General features: G+C 34.1%; 3 protein-coding genes across 3 annotated transcripts; all 3 read left to right on the top strand.

Moving 5' to 3' along the window:
* The first annotated feature begins 217 nt into the window (after nucleotides 1–217).
* On the top strand, nucleotides 218–12274 carry LOC130823844 (CBS domain-containing protein CBSX1, chloroplastic-like). Its single transcript, XM_057688649.1, has 8 exons — nucleotides 218–567; nucleotides 1429–1516; nucleotides 1616–1680; nucleotides 10081–10129; nucleotides 10359–10411; nucleotides 10495–10610; nucleotides 10728–10785; nucleotides 11933–12274. Exons 1-8 carry the CDS (start codon nucleotides 361–363, stop codon nucleotides 12008–12010), a joined length of 714 nt encoding a protein of 237 aa, XP_057544632.1. The 5' UTR covers nucleotides 218–360; the 3' UTR covers nucleotides 12011–12274.
* Nucleotides 12275–13581: 1307 nt separating this feature from the next.
* Nucleotides 13582–15639, top strand: LOC130823843 (protein MAIN-LIKE 2-like). Its single transcript, XM_057688648.1, has 3 exons — nucleotides 13582–13633; nucleotides 14104–14195; nucleotides 14272–15639. Exons 2-3 carry the CDS (start codon nucleotides 14109–14111, stop codon nucleotides 14938–14940), a joined length of 756 nt encoding a protein of 251 aa, XP_057544631.1. The 5' UTR covers nucleotides 13582–13633; nucleotides 14104–14108; the 3' UTR covers nucleotides 14941–15639.
* A 717-nt stretch (nucleotides 15640–16356) lies between these two features.
* Nucleotides 16357–19968, top strand: LOC130823188 (uncharacterized). Its single transcript, XM_057687822.1, has 4 exons — nucleotides 16357–17489; nucleotides 17569–17645; nucleotides 19730–19824; nucleotides 19936–19968. Exons 1-4 carry the CDS (start codon nucleotides 16657–16659, stop codon nucleotides 19966–19968), a joined length of 1038 nt encoding a protein of 345 aa, XP_057543805.1. The 5' UTR covers nucleotides 16357–16656.
* The last annotated feature ends 1195 nt before the right edge of the window (nucleotides 19969–21163 follow it).

Genomic DNA, 21163 nt, shown 5'->3' with positions numbered 1-21163 from the left:
ACAAACTTTAGGTTTTGATTTTGTGTTTTTAGAGTGATAAAAATGTTAATGAATGTAATTGGAGTGTTTTAAAGAAATTCTAAATGTAAAGGCATTTTCGTAAATTTATTAAAATAGGGATGACGATAAATAAAAAATGATGGCGAAGGCCAAAGTTTAAGGATTCAGATTTTTAATTATAACTTTAGTTTTGGAAAATTGTAAAGGGAGAAGTTTTCCTGGCTGAAAAATCACAGAAGAGATAATAAAAATAAAATATGAGTATAAAATTTTAAAATTAATTATTTTTTCTCTCTCTTTCCTCTCATATTCGCAAATTTTCTCTGAAAATTTTCTCTCTTTTCAGAGAGAAAATCATCAATGGATTCAAAATTAATAATCGTTGCTGAACTTCCGAATTCGCTATCTCCTATTCGGCAGTTCCCTTGTTTTCAGATACGTCGTAGTTTTTCTTGTTCTTCTAGAACCTTTCAACGTTCTTGTGATGGTGAAACTTTGGTTCTTCGCCGATGTTTATCTGCGGCCGCCTTCAATAACAACAGTACTTTGATGAGTACTCCTACGCCGGTTTGTAATTTATCTCATTTTTCTTAATTTAATTTAGTGGATTTTGTTTATTCTTGAATGTTTTAATTACTGTGTTTGTGGTGTCAATTTAGGTGATATGTTATTGTTTTCTAAGAATTGCGATGTATTTTTTAATTTCAGATTCAATTAGATTACGGATAAATGGTAATTTATAATGGAAAAACATAGAACAGAATTTTTAGGCTTACTCTTTTCAGGTTATTGTACGGGTTTGGAAAATTAAACAAACTAGGAACATTCACTAGAATGTTATGACATAAAAGATATGCAAGAAAAGGAACACTAACTTAATCTAGTTAGGCAAATCATTTTTGTTCACTTAAAGAACCTCAAATATTGCAATTACAATAGCTATAGCTATATTATTGCATAATACTAAAATATTAATAGTTCAACAACAAAAATGCAATTATATGTTCAAAACACCCATTATGTGAACTTTTTTTTTCAAAAATCAAACTGCATTGGCTGCGATTCACGGTATTTATCTGTTATAGTTGTTTTTCGCGACGTTGCGACTGTTTTCGTAAACGCATCCACATCCGTGATTTTTTTCCATGATTCCAACTCACAAAAGCCCCCTTATGAATACTGCAATTTTTTCTTACTTAGTCTATCTTAGAACCAAATCCTTTTTTTAGTCCTTTTAAATCATACGCTTTCTTCATTATAAATGCTTATTTCTAACCAAATCAATTTTTGTTAACTCTTTTTTTCACCACTTGAAATTGGTATGTCTTTTCAGTTTCTTTTGTATACATTACCTAGGCATGTGGGTGGCCTTGTATGTTTAGTTTATTAAAATGTTACTAACTCTAAAATTACTTGAATTTTTTGCAGGATAAAAATGGAGTATATATTGTTGGTGATTTTATGACCAAAAAAGAGGATTTAGTTGTTGTAAAACCTTCAACAACAGTGGATGAAGGTAATCTCTAGTTTTTTCTAATAGCCTTCATCTTTAGTTTTTTCTAATAGCCTTCATTATGACGATGTTCAATAGCTTATTTCTCTTTAATATATGCAGCTCTAGAAAGTCTCGTGGAGTACAGAATTGCTGGGTTTCCTGTGATAAATGATGATTGGGAGTTGGTAAACAACATTTTTCTAACTAGTCTAGTCATAATGATTTTGAGTATTTTTCCTAATGCACTTTAATATGCTTTTACTAGCCTTTAGCTTGATTGTTTGCGGAAAATATCATGACTTTTAAGCCTTTTGTATCTCAACTACTTTACATGACGAACACGTATATGAGCTTGTTGGCCCTTGTGCTCAGTTAATTTGTATAAGCTTATCCCACCTTTAACGTAAGTTATTTTTAATTGTTTCTAAATCTTACCTCTCTCCTTATCAATCATACATCGTCTTCTTCCTTCATTTTTTCTTTTAATTCTCCTCTTTTTTGTTCTTTCAATCCTCTTCTTTCTTTTGGATCCCTTGACTTTTTCTTTGCTTGTGCGTTTTTGTATCTTTTTTTCTCATCTTATTTTGTGATAATAATTAGACAAAGAACAACTGGACATAGAATATGAGTAAGGTACTCTCTTACGACATTTTGTAATATATAAATGTCTTAATGCAATATCACTGCATATTTATAATCTTTTTTGCAACTATTATATAAATGTCATGTTGCTTAAGCACAAATATGCGTTGTAATTATTTTGTAAGCTTATGCCTTCAACTAATAAGTGTTTTAATATTGGTACTGCTTTTGGAAGAGAACAAACAGAAGAATTTTCTTATTACTTGAAAATGAATACAAAATCTAATATATAGGATAGAAGAAATCAAGAAGTTGAGCTGGCAATAACAACCAAACTAACTAACTAAGACTAAGACAACCTATTTTATTACAGTATGTTTAACATCCCCTGCAAGCTTGGGGTGGTATCAAACAAGCCAGGCTTAGTTAGTAGTGGGTGAAGGTTTGTGGATGGAATGATCTTTATTAAAAACATCCACAAGTTCCTCGTGAGTTGGAATATAGCGTTATTGGATCAGACCCTTCAAGAGTTTTTCCCGAGTGAACTGGCAATCGATCTCTATGTGTTTGGTCCGTTCGTGTAGCACTGGATTCTGAGCTATTTTGTAAAGCAGACTGATTATCACATTCCAAAGTTACTGGCCGAAGAATAGTGACTCCCAACTCTTCAAGAAGACGAACTAGCCGTGTAACTTCTGAGGCTACAACCGCCACTGCTCGGTATTCAGCTTCAGAAGATGATTTCGAGACAGTGTGTTGCTTCTTGGATTTCTAGCTAACTGGGGAATTACCAAGAAGAATGAGATAGCCTGTGATAGACTTTCTAGTGTCCATATAGGCTCTCTAATTATAGTCGGAGTATGTATGGAGCCGTAGCTGATTAGAGCCATTTAAATTGATGCCTTGACCAGATGTATGAGCTATGTAGTTCAATGTGTGATGAAGAGCTTGATGTTGTGCTTCGGTTGGATTCTGCATATATTGGCTAAGGGCCTGCACAGTGAAGGCTAAGTTCGGCCTTGTGTGTGTCAAAAAATTCAGCTACACCTGTATTCAGTAGGATTAGTAAGTAAAGGAGAATCATGACTATGTAATTTTAAATTTAGAAGAAATGGAGTAGAAGCCTTGTGAAAGGTGGTTATGCCACTGTCCCTAAGGAGCTCTTTTGTGAATTTATTTAGTGTTAGAACAATACCATCAGAGATGTAAGAAACCCTAAGGCCAAAAAAATAATGTAATGAACCTAAATCTTTTATGCTAAAAATGCGATGCAAAATGAGACGTTAAAGAATCTATATCAGCTTTGTTGTTACCTAGTAAGGATGATATCATCTACATAAATTGCAACAATAGTGAAGCACTTGGGGGTCTTTTAAATAAAAAGAGAAGAATCATAGTGAGTTTGTAAAAACCCTTGATGAAACATATCAGTGGTGAGCCTAGCAAACCACTAAGGAGAGGCCTGTTTCAACCCATATAGAGACTTCTTGAGCCAGCAAACAAGACTAGGAGGAGCATGGAGACCATATGGAATAGTCATGTATACCTCTTCACATAAATCGCCATGGAGGAAGGCATTATTAATGTCTAACTGAAATAAGGGCTAGTGACGATGAGCTGCAAGTGCAAGAATACACCGAATAGTGATCATTTTGACCACTTGTGAAAAAGGTTTCTTGATAATCTATACCATATTTTTTGGGTGTAGCCCTTTGCAACAAGACGGGCTTTATGTCTTTCTAATGTGCCATCAGACCGGAGTTTAACTTTATACACTCATTTAAAGCCGATAGGTTTCTTATTAGGGGGAAGAGGAACAAGCTCCCATGTGTTATTACTTGTAGGAGCATCAAGTTCACATTGCATTGCAAGCTGCCAAACATGGTATACCGCCTCCTTATACGAAGTGGGTTCATGCCATGTGGATGTATCAGTTATGTGAAATTTAGATTGATCAGGAAGTTCACTGAAAGTAACTATCTTGCAATACTTGCGAATGTCACAAATGTAATTAGAATGATGAGGAGGGGGTTGATGATTGTGTTTGGAACGTCTGGGATGAAGGTTATTGGTGTTATCATGTGAGGAAATGTCAGTATGAACAAGAGTTTGAGAATCTTGGTTAGTGTGTATATTAAAACCATCAAAAGTAGTAGGAGTGTGACGTGTCAGGGGAAGGGTACTAGTAGCATGTGAGGTAGGGTCAATATTAGGGTGTTGGTCATTGTGAAAAGATATTGAGATGTTAGGAGAAAGATGAGTAGCATGTGAGGGAGAATGTGTGTTATCAATTTCATGACAAATGTTGGGAAGAGAGAAAGTGGGTTAGGAGGGGGGTGGCGTGTAGGGTAGTAGTAAGGGGTGTGTTGTCATTGTCTTGATTAATGTTGGGAAGAGACGTGTGGGGTAGTTGTAGGAGGTCTATGGTCATTGTCATGAGTAATGGTGCGAAGACAAAAAAATTGGTAATTGTGTACTGTGTCATTTTTGATTTAGTAGGATTATTGAGTTTGTGGCTAGTTATTGAAAAAGTGGGAAGGTAGAAAACAACAAAAGGGGATGTGTGATTCTTGATATTATGATATGGAAAATATTTTTTATGAAATCTGACATCTCTAGAGATGAGTGTCTTTTTTGTTCTCATATTAACTATAACCCTTTTTGAGCATAGGGATACCATAGGCTTTGAGGTGTGAATTGTCAGGGGCATGACCAAATAATTTTTCATGTGGACTAATATTACCTAAAACGGTTAATGGTAACCAATTAATAAGATAAGCAGCTCATAAAACGGAATCATCCCAAAAAGCATAAGGTAAATTAGATTGAAACGAAAGTGCACGAGCGGTTTCAAGCAAATGTTTATGTTTTCGTTCGACAACACTGTTTTGTTGCGTTTGTTTCACTACAATTACGTTGATGAATTTTACCTCTATCATGATAAATGCGTAACATGTCACCGGCACATAATTCTTTGGCATTATCAGTACGAAAACAATTTTGACAGTAGTATTGAATTGAGCATGAACTTAAGTAAAGAATTGTTCTAGAACAACAACACAATTATTCTTATTTTTTAGTCGATAAATCCAAGTAACTCTAGTGTAGTCATCCACAATACTTAGAAACAAAGTACAACCATTATGAGTGGGATGGGAATAAGGACCCCAAGTATCAGTATGTGACAATTTAAAAGGAAAAGTAGTCTTTGTGGAACTTGTATCAAAACTGAGTCTGTGTTGGCGTGCAAACTGGACAAATGGTACAAAAATATTGTTTAACATGACTACATTAATCTCTGGATAAAGAAGTTTAATCTTGGATAATGGAGCATGACCAAGTCTTATGTGCCAAGTTTTAGCAAGCTTAAGGCTAGACTGAGAGGTGACAAAACCTGCTAAAGGTAGAGAACTGAATGCTGCAGTATCCAAAGATGGTGGAATATTATCCAAAGTGTAATATAGACCATTGCATATTTTACCAAGAGGCAAAGAGCTTCTCATTAATTGGTTCTGGATAAGACAAGAATCTTTAGAAAAAATAACGGAATTTTTACCATTTTTGCACTATTGGTTGATCGAAATTAAATTATAATGAAATTGATTGACATACAAGACATTTTTAAGAATTAATCCATTGGATAATTTAATGTTTCCTATTTAGTGATAAGAAATTTACTACCATTAGGAATTGTTATATGATGATTAAAGTGAGAAACATCTTTGCAATTCAGAAAAAAAAAAGGTTGTTGCACATATGATCGGTTGCCCCACTATCCACAATCTAAACATGCGTAGAAGTTTGAGAAAGAAAACACGTACCTACTAATAAGGAGGAAGAAACATGATCAATGCAGTCAGTAGTTTGTTTATCTGGAGGAACATTGGTCTTTCCAAAGAAAGATAAAAGATTAGCAAACTGTTCATGAGAAAGACCAAAAGAACTACCATCGGGGAAAAAGAAGAGGGACGGTTGATAGAAGCAGTAACAACATGAGAATTAGAGGAAGAAGCTTTGGACTTGTGATGCAAAGGCATCAAAGAACAAGGATTCAACAAAGGAACAAGACAGTGCTAGTGGTTGTTCATCTACGCCAAATGACCATGAGACAAGGAAAATTAGCAAAGACACCTTGGACACAACAAAAAGGGACCTACAAAGACTCAAGGAAGCTGAGGAAAGCCAAAGCATCTCAAAAACCCACGATAAGCACACAGACAAGCCAACAGATTACAAAAAGAAAGCAACAGAGGAACATAGCGACCAGCAGACCTTGCTGTGCCCAGACCAGGAACGCCTGGACCAAAATGAAGACACAAATGGCATCTCCTTACATGGGCCAAGTGATAGAGGCCCTAGGGTTTTACTAACAAACCACCAGGAAGGCTGAGGGACACGCTGAAGGAAGCCTGGTCAACAGTTCAGAAGAGAGCAGAAATTTGGCTAAGTGTTGGCCCTTTACTCTGCTTTCTGTTTTGTTAGTTGTACACGTGTATTAGGAAAGCCAATTTGTAACGGCTATTTTTTTTAGATGGCAAACTCTATAAATACTTAGGCATTCATGTAATAAGCTCTCACGTTTGGATATTGAGATTGATCATAGTTGAGGTATTATTCAGATAAACACAGTTGTTGTTTTCTAAGTTTGTTTGCAAACTTGTTTCAAAGAGCGTTGATCTTTGGCCGGAGAATTCAGGCAAACCTTTAATCTCAGGGAAGCATTCAATACAAGGAACAATAATCCTTGCCTTGCATATTCCATAGGATAGTGTAAGGGTTGGAACAACGTCCAGTAACCCACACGTCTGAAAATCAAGAAGCATCATCTTGGTTGTTCTAAGTGTTCTGGGCTTGTTTACGTTGATTAGTTTGGGATTATACGTGGATAATTGGGCGAGATATTGATCTTACACTGATCCCTGCATAACAAAGGCCATATTCAACCTTTGTTTTGCATCAACTTGTTATGGTATTCATGAAGTTTAAAACATATATCAATGGAATGGCCACTGATTTTACAATGGTCATCAAAATAAGGTCTTCTAGTATTGAAATTGGATTTGTGTTTATCATGAGGTTTAGGAAGAACACCATGGTTGTATAGTTTGCGTCTATCAGCTCCAAAGGCCATGGGTTCAGATGGTATATTCTCTGTGCTTATTTCCCTATGGCATTCTTCTTGGAGTAACATCCTATAAACATCTTGAATATTAGGGAGTTCTTGTAGCATGAGTAAATGGGTACGAACTTGATTATATTGTTTATCCAACTTCATTAGAAAGTGCATGCTACTTTGATCTTGTTGGATCTTGAAAAAATTAGTTTGATGACTGCAATTACAAATTATCAAGGGTGATAAGTCATCAAGTTCATCCCAAAGTGCCTTGACCCTAAACATAAGTGGCTAAAGTCATTCCCGGTTCTTGAAAAGTATTAAGGAGTTTTTCTTGGAAATAATAAATTTGAGAAGATGTTTTTCCAAAATGTCCTTCAAGATCGAGCCTAATATCACGAGCGGTGTTGAAGTACATAACACTATTTGCAACATATCTATCTAAGGATGAGATTAACGAACCCATAAACCATATTGTTGCAACGTTACCAAGCTTTTTCATCAATAGAATTCTCAGGTGGCGGAGGAAAGGTTCCAACAATGAAACCGATTTTATTTTTAGTATTTAAACCAATTATCATGGACCGTTTCCAATCAGTAAATCCAGTACCATCAAAAATAGTAGAGACAAGTTTGAGAGCAGTACAATCGGATGGATGGATAAAACAACAACTAGTGGGATTTTGAGTTTGGTCTAACACAGAGATGGAATTGGAAGAAGGTTGGGCAGAATCATGAGTAGTATGCGGAATAGAGGCAACCATGAAAAGATACATAAACAAAGAAAGTAAAGAAAGTGAAGAAGAAAAATAGGAATTCAAGAAAACAAATGAAGAAATAGGGAACTTAGGAGTAAAAGAGAGGACATCCTGCATCTGATACCATGTTATATTATTGGTACAGCTTTTGGAAAAGAACAAAGAAGAACAATTTTCTTATTACTTGAGAATGAATACGAAGTCTAATATATAGGAGAAGAAATCAAGAAGCTGAGTTGGCAATAACAACCAACTAACTAACCAAGACTAAAACTTCCTATTTTATCACAATATGTTCAAAAGAAGCAAAGAGAACAAAGCGTTTGATGTATCACTTAGCTTGAAGTGTAAATTTCTTAAAATTCTTGTTTCTCTCTTGATGTTTTAGAATGTAGATCTTGTGGAAAGATGCTTTGGAGTAGATGTGATGTCTTTTCCTTTACAATTAATGGGTTTTTTTGGCTTCAATGAATCATGAATGCTATTTGACGTTTTACGCATGTTAAACATAGTATATCTGGTCCTTTTTCCTATGTATGTCCATGAACTGTACACCCTTGGTTTTTAGTGAATGAACTTTTGTTTCAAAGCTTTTTTTTGTGTGTTGTTATCCATGTTGCACGGAAATAAGATATGGATATTGCAAAACGGGGAAATATGAATTCTTAATAATGTAGGAAACGAGAAAACTTTTAAAGAATCCATTATGTTGTGTTGAGAAGTATTTTCTAGTTCTTCTTGGGCAACAAATAAAAATAATTTAAATTTGGAAAAAATTGTAGGAACAATTTGAATTAAAAGTAATGGTCATTTACAAAAGTAAATTGTTCATGTTGATTTGTTTTGGGTCATGTGACTGACCTCGTATGTTGGAATTAAGGCTTTGGCAGTGTTATTGTTGAACTGTCAGCTCAAATATTTGAAGATTTATTATTAGTGGTACTTTTTGTTTTGATTGGGTCCATTTGTTACAATCTCTTGTTTCTTTCTAATGTGACTTGCTTCTGCTCTTCAGTGCATTTTTTATGTTGTCCATTACAGTTGATCTTGTAAGTTGTAACACAACTAAGTGGTTGGAAATGTAAATTACATTTGAGCCAGTAAAAGGGAGCTTCTTTTGTAACTAGAAATATGTTCCCTTGGGCCTTGTCACTGTGTCTTTCATTGCCTCTGTTTGGAAGCAAAATCTTTCTTCTTGTCCATAAACTTTCATACTGTTTATACATGGAAGATGCTCCAAAAACTGAAACCTTGACAAAAATCTGCTTTCTTGCAATAGTCGACATTGGCAAAAAATCTACATTTCCTTGCAAGATTCCTTGAAGTCTCAACAAATTTTCCTTGAACATGGACTGCCACTGTCCTACTGAATAATGTGTGAACAGGTTCCAATTCCTAATGGAATGTCTAATGATTATAAATTACTATTGCTTTATTAAGGAAGGCTTTGATTTTCCCCTTCAATATTTCTATGATTGGATTGTAAATCATGTTGTCCACAATTTATTAAAAGTTTTTTTTATCATCGTTAGCCCGTCCTTGTTTTCCAATAAAATCGAGCAAGATGGATTCATTACTTTATGTCCCTTATTTCGATAGGGCCAAAGGTATATAGTTCTTTGGTTTCGGATTGTATGGACTGTAGTATAATGACTCAATAAATCATGTGTACTTCTTATTTATAAGTTTCACATGATGTCTGCCTTAGTTTAATCAAGGCACAAATGGTCAAAAAACTCGAGGCGTAGGCGGAGACTTTTTGTAGGCGAGGCCATCTATCGCGATCTTTACCGCATTTTTACACTATGATTGAAGTTGAAAATGAGGAAAAGTTAAGAAAGGTGCACGATATTTTCGTGTGGACTTGGTCCATACACGACATAATCCTATTGTGGTACTTTGGCCCCAACTGAATTGTGTTAATCTTCCTTTTTTTTTTTTTTTTTCCTTCTAATACATATTGTTATAAGTAAAACTAGTACCAAATGATTTATTGCCAATATAGCTAATTAATACTACATGTCCTATGTATATTTGTGCCTTATGTAGTTTGGCCTTCATTGCATGTTAGATGTTTAAGGTATAACTTCTACTGAAGTAGGCTTACAAAATGGCTATTTTATTGGCTGCAGGTGGGTGTAGTGTCAGATTATGATCTGTTGGCTTTGGATACCATATCAGGCAAGATAAATTTTTAGAGCATTGATGAGTTGAATGTAAATTTCTTCATTAGGTATCATAAATAGATTTCTTTGTTAATTATTTCTTTCTCTCCAGAAAATATTGTGCAACATAAGATGAGTAGTTCTGCTTTTGTTGATTATATTTTTTGAGCAGTATGGTTGTTTTTTTTTTTAATTGAAGGTCTTTAAAATCTGGGGTTGATTTCTAATGCTCGTATGTTGTTCAGGTTCTGGACTGGCAGATACTAGCATGTTTCCTGAGGCTGACAGCAGTTGGAAAGTATGTGTATCACTCTTTGAATATTTTTCTTGGCTTTTATGTACTATTGATCCCTATATTCATGTGTTACTTTTAAATTGTAGGTATTCAATGAGATCCAGATGTTACTCAATAAAACAAATGGTAAATTGATATCTGATGTGATGACACAAGTTCCCGTCGTTGTTCGTGAAACTACAAATCTTGAAGATGCTGCAAGGTGTTGGCTTCTTTTAATGACTTTTCATACATAGATTTTTTGTATGAAATGTTTATTTATGTAATGTTATGTAAATCGGGCAAAATGCTAAACGGTTGTGCTTCATCTAAATGACAGATTATTGCTTAGGACAAGATATCATCGACTCCCAGTTTTGAACGCTGATGGAAAATTGGTAAGATTTTACACCTAACGATATTCTTACCTTGACTTGAATAACTTGATAGCCATGAATTTAATTGTGCCTTCCTGGCAAAAGCTTAGTGAGAAACAGGTTTGACGTTTCAACATCTTTTCTTTGTTCAATAGGCCGTATACAAGATTTTAAATTAGAATGCGGGTTAATTATGGACTGGACTTTCAAGCTTTGCCCCACCCGTTATGCTAAATAACAAAAGAACAGCTTCATTGTTAACAGAATATGAGCCTTGAAACGACAAGACCTAAAGTTAATTCATAGACTGCAACATACTGCATATGCTGTACTGTAGTCTTTTTTTTAGGACTTTTTTCATTTCTCAGAGATCGTACAATTGAATGAGGCCATATATAATATATAAAAGAATAAAATACGAGCTACGAACGAATTTAATTCTCTTTGATCCTTTTAATGTTTTTCTCTGCAACTCATTCCTGCTCCTTCTCTTTTCCCTTTTCCTCCATTGCATCAGCATCTCCTAATATATACAATCCTTTGGACAGTGAATGCAAATCCTCTTAAAAAAGCATTTTCTTAGTGCTGAATGTAAATTCTCAAAATATTGCAAGCCCTGTTTTACCCCATTTTTATGGCCTTTTTAAACCTAATCCTTATTTAAAATACAAAGTCCCTTTTGAGCCCGGCCCTCACTAAACCTTTCTACAGATTTGGCCCAAAAATGGGCCCACAGCTTGTTGAATACCTCTACAGTCAGCTGTCTCATTGATATTTTGCTTGTTCTGTTTAGATGGACAATTAGTACATGTCATTATGCAACTGCCTGCTGAATGTTTTGATGCTTCAATTAGAATAATAAATCAACTCTGGATTGACCGACTGACGTTTTATAAATAAAGTTTTTAACATCTTGTTGATTATTGGTTTGACTAAACGGGGTTCCAACTGTTTGTGCTGATCTGTGTTTATGTAAATAATGATGGATTTACTGTGAAATAACCAACAGTTGAGTATGTTAACAATAGTCAATAAATTTTTTTATCCTTTAGTTAACTGTTTTACTTGCGTTGAAAACTTTTTTTAACTGAAAAGTCGCCATATGATTTAACTCATGATTTAACTTTACACTTTTGATATTACCTATGGACATTTCATTTGCGTCTAGGTGGGAATCATTACAAGAGGAAATGTCATAAGAGCTGCTTTGCAGATAAAACGTGAGAATGAGCAGGAAGCCCAATAATTAGGAGTCAAAGGGACATATGATTATCCAAAATCTCCTGGTGGATGGTTTTAGTATGTTACACATAAAGGTGGGCATGTCTTTGCCTTTTTTATTATACATTTTTGTTTTTGCTATACAGCATTTAATGTTTTCTCATAGCTAGCTAGTGTTCGTAATTTGTATAAATATATACTTCTCAAATTTCAATTGAATTGAAGGCTTCGATGCTGTCCTCGATTAAATTAAAGTTGTGTATTCTAGCAATTACTTATTTATGAAATTCATTTTGCTCTCTGATGAACCAAGCTAAAATCTGCAGATGTTACTATGGACTTAAATTGAGATTATTAGTTTTTGGGTGTAAATGTAAATAAAATAAAATGATGACTCAAAAAATTGAGAACGTTGTGGAGCCTTATTACACCGCTCTTCCTGCAATACTTAGTTGTAAGAATGGGTCGATCCTGAGCGTTAGGTGGGTTGGGTCGTGTTTAGAATAGGTTTGTGTCATTTCGTGCTTGATTTTCAAGAAATAACTATGACACAACCTATCGTGTTGTGATTTGTGCGTTGCATTAGCCTTTTTTACGAATGATTCATTTGATATAATTAACTAGGGACAAATATAAATAATTGGAAATAATTTGAATCAAATTTAATTGTAATTTTTGAGAGAATGGAAATATACTTGGAATATGAATATGGGTATTTGATGTGCGATAGTATAAACGAATTAGTAATAAGAAAATAAATACAAAAACACACGGTAAGTCTTGTATGAGAGTGTTTCACTATGAAATAAACTCATATAATTACTTTATTTTTTTAATTGATCTCTTTAAGTTAGTAAATGATCGTTTTCAAGTTTGTAAATTATCATTTTAAGATTATAAATAAACACTTTAAAACTATAAAAAGTAATTACTTTTAAAGCTATAAGTGATCAAAGTGATAATTTTAAGATAGTAAGTGTATATTGGGTCAGCTCAATAAAATTGATCTGACTATTAGACCATCACTTTTGTGAATTTGTGAAAAACAATAATTAATACCAAAATTTCAAATTTGTATTCCGTGGTGTGTTTATGCCCATACCTTTATGGAGAATTTGAAAAAACTAAGACAATTAGACAACTTATTTCCAAAAATAAGCTCCGTGAAAATTTATTTTCCAAAACAAGCGTCCGTACATCCAAAGCTGTGGTTTGGGATTAATCGCTGTTAGTAACAGCGAAAGAAGGAAAAAAAAATTAAAAGGCCTAAGTCGCTGTTAGTAACAGCGACTTAAGGAGTTGACCAGTCAACTCCTTCAGTCGCTGTTACTAACAGCGACTTAGGCCATTTAAATTTTCCAGATTTCTTCTTCCTCTTCATTCCAATTCACGACATTTTGCTTTCACAAGTTCTCCTTCGTTTTTCCTCCATTAAAATCACATTCAATCCTTCAACTAAAGTCATCAAATTCGAAGTTGGTACCACTAATTTGTTGTATAATCTTCCTACATCGAATTAAGGTATTTTTTTCTGATTCTTTTCAATTTTCGGAAAATTAGGGTTTAGTGAATTTTAATCAACTTTCTCATTAATGTAGGTTCATATACTTGCAATTTACTAATTGTTGTTTATCTACAGCTTATTGAGGTACGTTTTTATTTGGTGTTGTTGTTCAAGTTGTTGTTGAATTGTTGCAATTGTTGCAATTTATGAATTTACTAATTGTTGTTCAATTTTAAATTTTTCTATTTGGTGTTGATTTTAAAATGTATGGCATGTATAGTGGTCATTTAGACTTAAGCTCTACGAATATGTCGAATGTAGTTATTATTTGCCTTGATCTTCATAATTAATAGTTTGTTCGAGAATTTGTTGTTGAATTTAAAATGTGTAGTGGTAATATATTTATGAATATGATGGTGATGTTGATTTTGTATTGTGTTGTTGTAGAAATGGATTCATTTCGTGTGACTGTTGTATGCTTTTGGAATGGTTCAATTCGATCAACTAGTAACAATGTTAAGTATGTTGGGGGAAGACGTAAACTGTTTGCATGCAATTCATACATAGATTTGAATGAATTTAAACATTTTATATGCTTTTGGAATGAATTGCAGGAGAGATGGATCTAGCAGCTCCAGGCCCGCTCGACCCTAGTGTCCTTACGATGCAGGCGAATCATAGGAGCAGTGTGCTATGGGATGTACAGGTCATTGAACTTACCCCTTTTGAATTTAGTACTTCTTATTTCTTTAAGTTGAAGCTAACATAATATTTGGATTTAGGTGTCCGATACGGAAACCATGTACACCAGGCATCTCGATTCAGCTCCGTGGGCGATTGACGCATGGATCGTCCCGTACCTTCAGCATGCGAGGTTGCATGACTTCCACCTGATCGCGTACGGGAGAGTCGATCGGGCGCTAGTCACGGCTTTAGTCGAGCGGTGGCGCCAGGAGACTCATACCTTCCACCTACCTATAGGTGAGGCTACCGTCACGTTACTTGACGTAGCTGCGCTTACACGGCTTCCCATCGAGGGACATGCCGTGTGCATCGATGGACGCCAATTCGAAAGCTGGGAAGACAAAGTCCAAAGACTATTAGGAGTCCGACCTCCGGCTGAGGTAACCAAAGGGAGTAGCCTGCGCGTAACATGGCTTGCACAAAACTTCTCGCACCTCCCTGAAGGTGCTGATGACGCCAACGTTGAGAGATATGCTAGGGCGTATCTCTTGTATCTAATTGGTGCTGTCTTGTTCTCCGACAAGACTGGCAACCGAGTACTCAGACTTTTCGGCGATGAATCATTCCGCCAAGAATGTAGTATGAATTTAATCAAAAACAAACAACCAATCATATTCAAAAAGGGATGTTGCTATAGGACATTCAACACAATTGCAACCATGTTCAACAAATTCATATCAAATTACATACTTCATTCGTTAAGTTAAACTACCTTCGCTAACTAAGAAGGCTTCTTAAACTTTCACATAATCCTTTCAGTCTCTTCTTTCCTATGCGCCATATCATCCATTTGTCTCTTTAGATTAAATACCTCATCTTTGAGCTCTTTTTTTTTTTTCAAGCCGTATTATTAACTCTCTCTGCCATTTCGTACCCTCCGGAGCAATCTATCTAAAGTATGTGCATCCTAATCCGTCAATCAAGTAGAAAGGGCAAGCAACAAATTCACGCCCTGGATCAAAGTCGCTCCAATCTGTATTAATCTCAACTTCATAACCACAATCACAAAGCTCTTCAATACAATGCTCCTTTGAAATCTACATAATACATATAATATAGTAACGTAAATGAACTTTCAAAAATTATATTAACATTTAAAAATTAAAAGTAAAACTAACATAATACATAATGTTACCTTCAGAAATTAAGAGAAGAAGAATGATGTAGAATTGATATAATGAAGTATGGGAATTGAAGGAGCTATTTATAGAACATCATTACAACGGCTATTTTCAAGTTCCTAACGGCTATTTTTCTAATTAACAACGACTACTTTACTTCATATAAAAAAAATAAAATTAAAGGACCTAAGTCGCTGTTACTAACAACGACTAAGGCATTTAAATTTTTTTTTCCTTCTTTCGCTGTTACTAACAGCGACTTATCCAAAGCTCTGGTCTGGATGTACGAACGCTTATTTTGGAAAATAAGTTTTCACGAAGCTTATTTTGGGAATTAATTTGTTCAAATATCTTATTTTTTTCACTTCTTCTACCTTTATGCCTATTGTTGTGAAAATTTGAAAAAAATAAGGTTATTTAACAACTTAATTTCCGAAATAAGTTTCGGAAAAATTTATTTTCCAAAATAAGCTTCCGTACATCCAAGCCTAGCCTCGGTAAAATCGCTGTTACTAACAACGAAAGATGAAAAAAAATAAATAAAATAAAAGGCCAAAGTCGCTGTTACTAACAGCGATCGCTGTTACTAACTTTGGCCTTTTTATTTTTCCAGCTTGCTTCTTCCTCATTTCAGTTCACACCTTCTCTTTGCCATTTCGACACTTACGAGCTCTCTTTCTCCTTGCACCATTAAAATCGACTTCAATCTTTCAACTAAACTCATCAAATTTCAAGTTTGTACCAATAATTAGTTATTTCATCTTCCTACATTGACGTAAGGTACTAATTTTTTGTGTTTTTTTTCCATATTCGAAAAATTAGGGCTTACTTGATTTTAATGAACTTTCACATGTAGGTTTTTAAACTTCCAATTTACTAATTCTTGTTCATCTACATCTTATTGAGGTACGTTTTTAATTTAATTTTTTTTATTTGGTCTTGATTTTAAAATGTATGTCATGTATGGTGATGTTAATTTTGTATGTATTGTTGTAGAAATGGATTCATTTCGTGTGACTGTTGTATGCTTTTGGAATGGTTCAATTCGATCAACTAGTAACAATGTTAAGTACGTTGGGGGAAGACATAAACTATTTGCATGCAACTCATACATGGATTTGAATGTATTTAAACATTTTATATGCTCTAAGATTGGCATTGACACTACAAGAATTACTATTAATATAAGTTTTAAGTACAATCTGAGTGGAGATTTGTTAGCTTTTACGGTTGAGGATGAGGAGGCTATAGATGCAATGTGGGAGTATTCAAGGTCTACCCCTAGTCCTTCTTTAGAGTTATATGTGGAAGAGGTATGAAAGGACTGCAGAGCAAAGACAACCACATAAGGTCGTCGAAGGATTGAAGGCCATTGGTGTTGCTAATCGGGAAGCACTTTTTTGGATTGATCAAGTTGGTGAAATGTCTAAATGGTCAATATGTCACGATGGAGGGTATAGGTATGGTGTTACTAATACCAACTTGGCCGAAGAATTCAATAACGTGATGAAGGGTGTGCGTTTCTTGCCTATAACAACTCTTGTGGAGTTCACCTTCTACCGTGTTAATGATTACTTTGTTAAAAGACGCGAGAATGCGAACGCGTGGCTAATTGGGGGAAATAAATACACTTCACACGCCACTAGGATTATAACCCGTAACACCGAGAAGGCAAACTACCATGAGATCGTCACATTTGACTACAGACGAGGCCTTTTCCAAGTTAAGACTGGACGTGGTAATAGAGGATCCGCCAAGGGTGGTAAAATACAAAGTGTAGATATGAGAGAGATGGAATGCACTTGTAACAAACCCTCCATATATCACTTACCTTGTTCTCATGTTCTTGCCGTTTGTATTAAACGACACTTATCCTACGAGCGTTTTGTGGACTCCTGCTACACGACCCAGAGCTATGTTAACACATATGAATGCATATTCTTGCCGTTAATTGATAAGAGGTCATGGCCTCAATACACCGGTGTTGAGGTGCTACACGATCCAGATCACATTCGTGGATTAGGAAGACCTAAGTCCAGGAGGATCACGAACGAAATGGACGAAGGATCGCGGAGACGCAACGCTTGTCGGCGGTGTGGTAGTAACGGTTACAACACTAGAACTTGCACGTCAAGGTAAACAGTAAACAATTTAAGTACTTCTTAATTATTTTTACAATAGATAACGCTTACTTATTGTTAAATTGCAGCACAGATGGATCCAGCAGCTCCAGGCCCTCTCGACCCTAATGTCCTTACGATGTAGGCGAATCATAGGAGCATTAGAATACTGTTTGTATATATTGAACATTTGTACATATAATATAGTAACGTAAGTGAACTTTCAAAAAAAGTATTAATATTTATAAATTGAGAGTAAAACTAACATAGAGCATCATTACAACGACTATTTTCAAATTTCTAACGGCTATTTTTCTAATTAACAACGGCTACTTTAGTTCATAAATAAAAAAACAAAAAAAAAAATTAAAAACCCATAAGTCGCTGTTAGTAACAGTGACTTATGGGTTTTTAATTTTTTTTTTCTCTTTTGCTGTTAATAACAGCGATTTTACCCGAGGCTAGACTTGGATGTACGGAAGCTTACTTTGGAAAATAAGTTTTCACGAAGCTTATTTTTGAAATTAAATTGTTAAATAATGTTATTTTTTTCAAATTTTCTATTGTTGTGCCGTCGTGCCTGTACCGCATGCATGCGAACTCGACCCATACCCACCTCTAGTGTAGTTAATGTCAACAAAACAAACGGTCAAAATTTGTAGAGTATTGAAGTGCTTGAGCTAGAAGTTGTATGCATAGAAGAGTAATAATCATTGATTAGTATCAATGTGCCTTTTTTTTCAATTAGAATCCTTATTTTCACTACTTATTACAATAATTTATAAATGAATATCAAATTGAATAATTTTTAGGGGTCGCTTAGATTGAGAGTAAATATTAAGGGGAGAAAAAAGTCAAACTAATGTAACAAAGGTAATTAAAGAATGTAAATGAAGTTATTGAAATGATTGTAATAGAAGAAGAATGAGAGTAAATTTAAAAAGATGGATAAAAAAGAGATTGATTTTCCTCATTTGGAGGTAAAGAATTCCCCCATACCCCCCTAGCTTAAATTTATACCCAAAATCAGGGAATTAATTGATAATTTCTCCATTTTTCATTATCTTCAAATTAATTATTTCACCTCTCTAACAATCAAATTCCTTTGATCATTTATCTAACTAACTTTATTTTTTTAGTTTGACTTTTATTTACTTCGTAAATATTTACCTTTAATTCAAACGATCTCTAGAATGATGCAATTTTGAGTTTTCCGTAGGGAGCTAGAATAAATAACTTGGCTTTAATGTTCCAAATATTTTTGGAACATTTTATTTGACATTTACACAAAATTTAGAGATGCTAGAAGGGCGATTTGCAAAAGCATGGTAGCTTTGATTTCCAAGACAAGATGTTTGGGTTTAAATTGTGTGGGGGACAAGCACAGTAAATACAAGTGTGTAAGTAAGTGTGACCCAAGCTTGGTTCACGAGTCATAATGTCTTACAATACGAGAAAATAGGACCACTTCAATCATATCTTCCATTTTTACCTTTTTATAAACAATCTGCCTTTACTGAATCCTTTAATTAATTCTGGACAACATAAACTCCAAACTATGAAAAAGGCTTTGAGAGATGCTCATAAATGCAACGGCTTAGGACCCATTGAAAAATGTGTCTATAATTCACGAAGACAATTTTCATTTATCACAATTAAATTTTGTATTTGATCATAAGCTTTTTAATTCTACTAAAAGAGAATTTAGGTTTGAATCTGTCTAGATTATCGTTTCAGTCATTTATATTCAAATTATGGAAAGTGAAGTCGTTAATAGACCTAAGAAAACTTAGAAGGAGCAAATTAGGAACGACATGAATGATTTGCAGGTTTCTGAAAACCTGACTATGGATAAAACCACATAATGATGCTAAATACAAGTCTTGGACTGATCTCATTGTCTCCACCCTATAGAACTAAGAGATCATCCCAAGGACGCCTATGGCATCTAGGGGTCACGGGCGGACTATAGGTACACGTTCAATTTAGTACATGCAACACATTAGTTTTCCACTTCTAGGTTGGGCAATAAGGGTTAAAGATGGATCCTAAGAAGTCGATCCTCTTTCTCCTGTAGCTGAATCCTCTGGAATTACAAGAATACTTAATTCAAATTGAATTTCAACTTATTACATTTTTTTTATTTGTGATTTTGAGAAGAGATGCTCTTTGGACCATCTATAGTTATCTTCAACCTATTCTTATTTGGGTGTTTAAGATTTTGTTTGTACTGCTTTGATTTATTAACTTTTTAGCCTTAATACTTTGTCTTGTATTGCTACATGTTTTGTCTTGTCATATCTCGCCTTTGTTCGCTTTTGGAGGTATTCTCAATGCAAGTGTCTTATTGGTTGTTCTTTTTAAGGGTATGGTCAATTGTCTTCTATTCCTTTTTTAATTATGATCATAACTTTTATGAGCGGGATACATTGGTTATGATGATGAATAATTGATGATGAAGGAAAAATTGAAGTACTATGTGGATGATACCTAATTGAACCAACGAAGATATAACAACAAAAGGTAATAGAGTAAAATGCATGAAATGTTTCAAATAGGAAATTACAGCAAAATTTATCAAACGGAAGGACTTAGGATTAATATGCAACTCAACATATTTTGTGATCACATTGTTTGTCGATGTTGTATACAAAAAGTAGTTCTGTGTGGCTATTTTTGTTAAGCACCTAAAGTTTCAAGAAGGATGTTGAATTCTTTCAAGTGAGTTTGTTGATTCTCATAAGTTTCGACAATTTTACTGGGAACAGGCATTTAATTTTAAATTGTGGATTTCAATTATGTTATTATTAATAAAAAATTTGATGGTGAAAAGGTTTGGAAAGTCATTCTCAAATCCTCATCTTTAACCACTTTTGCAATAATGGTAAATCTGATTCAAATTCAAATTTGAAATTTTTTTATTTGCCAAATACTAGATTTGAGTCAAATCTATATTTTCAAATGAAATTATCATTCCTAAACATAGCATACAACTCTACATGTAGGTTATTAAAAAATTTCTATTTCAATATTCTTATAAAGTAATATATATATATATATATATATATATATATATATATATATATATATATATATATATATATATATTTATATATATATATATATGTCCCTTTGAATTTTCAATATAACATAAAATAGTCATACTTATTGTACTTCGATTATCTTATATTTATCATAATATTCATTTCAATACAAATTTATTAAAAAAAACTTTTTAATAATCTCAATATCATTACGTTACATTTCTTGAAAATTATAATCACGAGGCATGCAAAATTTGTTGTAGCGGTTAATTGTAGTGCTATAAGCCTATTAATCCAAGAAAGTGAGGAGTGATGATCACATAGCTCAAGGCGGACCCAAACTGTCAAAATTGATTCAACACCTACTTGAATTTCCACTTCCAATAAAAATGAGGTAGACTTTTAGGATATTCCACCTAAAAGCTAACTTAGCCTTATTAGTTGGAGCACATATTTATTTATTTTGCATTGTGTTTTATTCTCGTTTTGATGTAACTGTAAATATTTTGTTGTGCCAATTGCCATTGATTTTACGGCCCGTTTGGTACATGGTATTAGAGGGCGATAATGGTAATAAAATTAAGTAATGAAAATTTTGGTGTTTGGATGCCTTCAATGGTAATGGATGGTAATAAAATAAGGTAA

This window comes from Amaranthus tricolor, chromosome 9, assembly GCF_026212465.1.
Source record: "Amaranthus tricolor cultivar Red isolate AtriRed21 chromosome 9, ASM2621246v1, whole genome shotgun sequence".
In the NCBI taxonomy this organism is placed as follows: Eukaryota; Viridiplantae; Streptophyta; class Magnoliopsida; order Caryophyllales; family Amaranthaceae; genus Amaranthus; species Amaranthus tricolor.
Note: the sequence above shows the minus strand (reverse complement) of the source record. Positions and strands in the feature narration are given on the sequence as shown.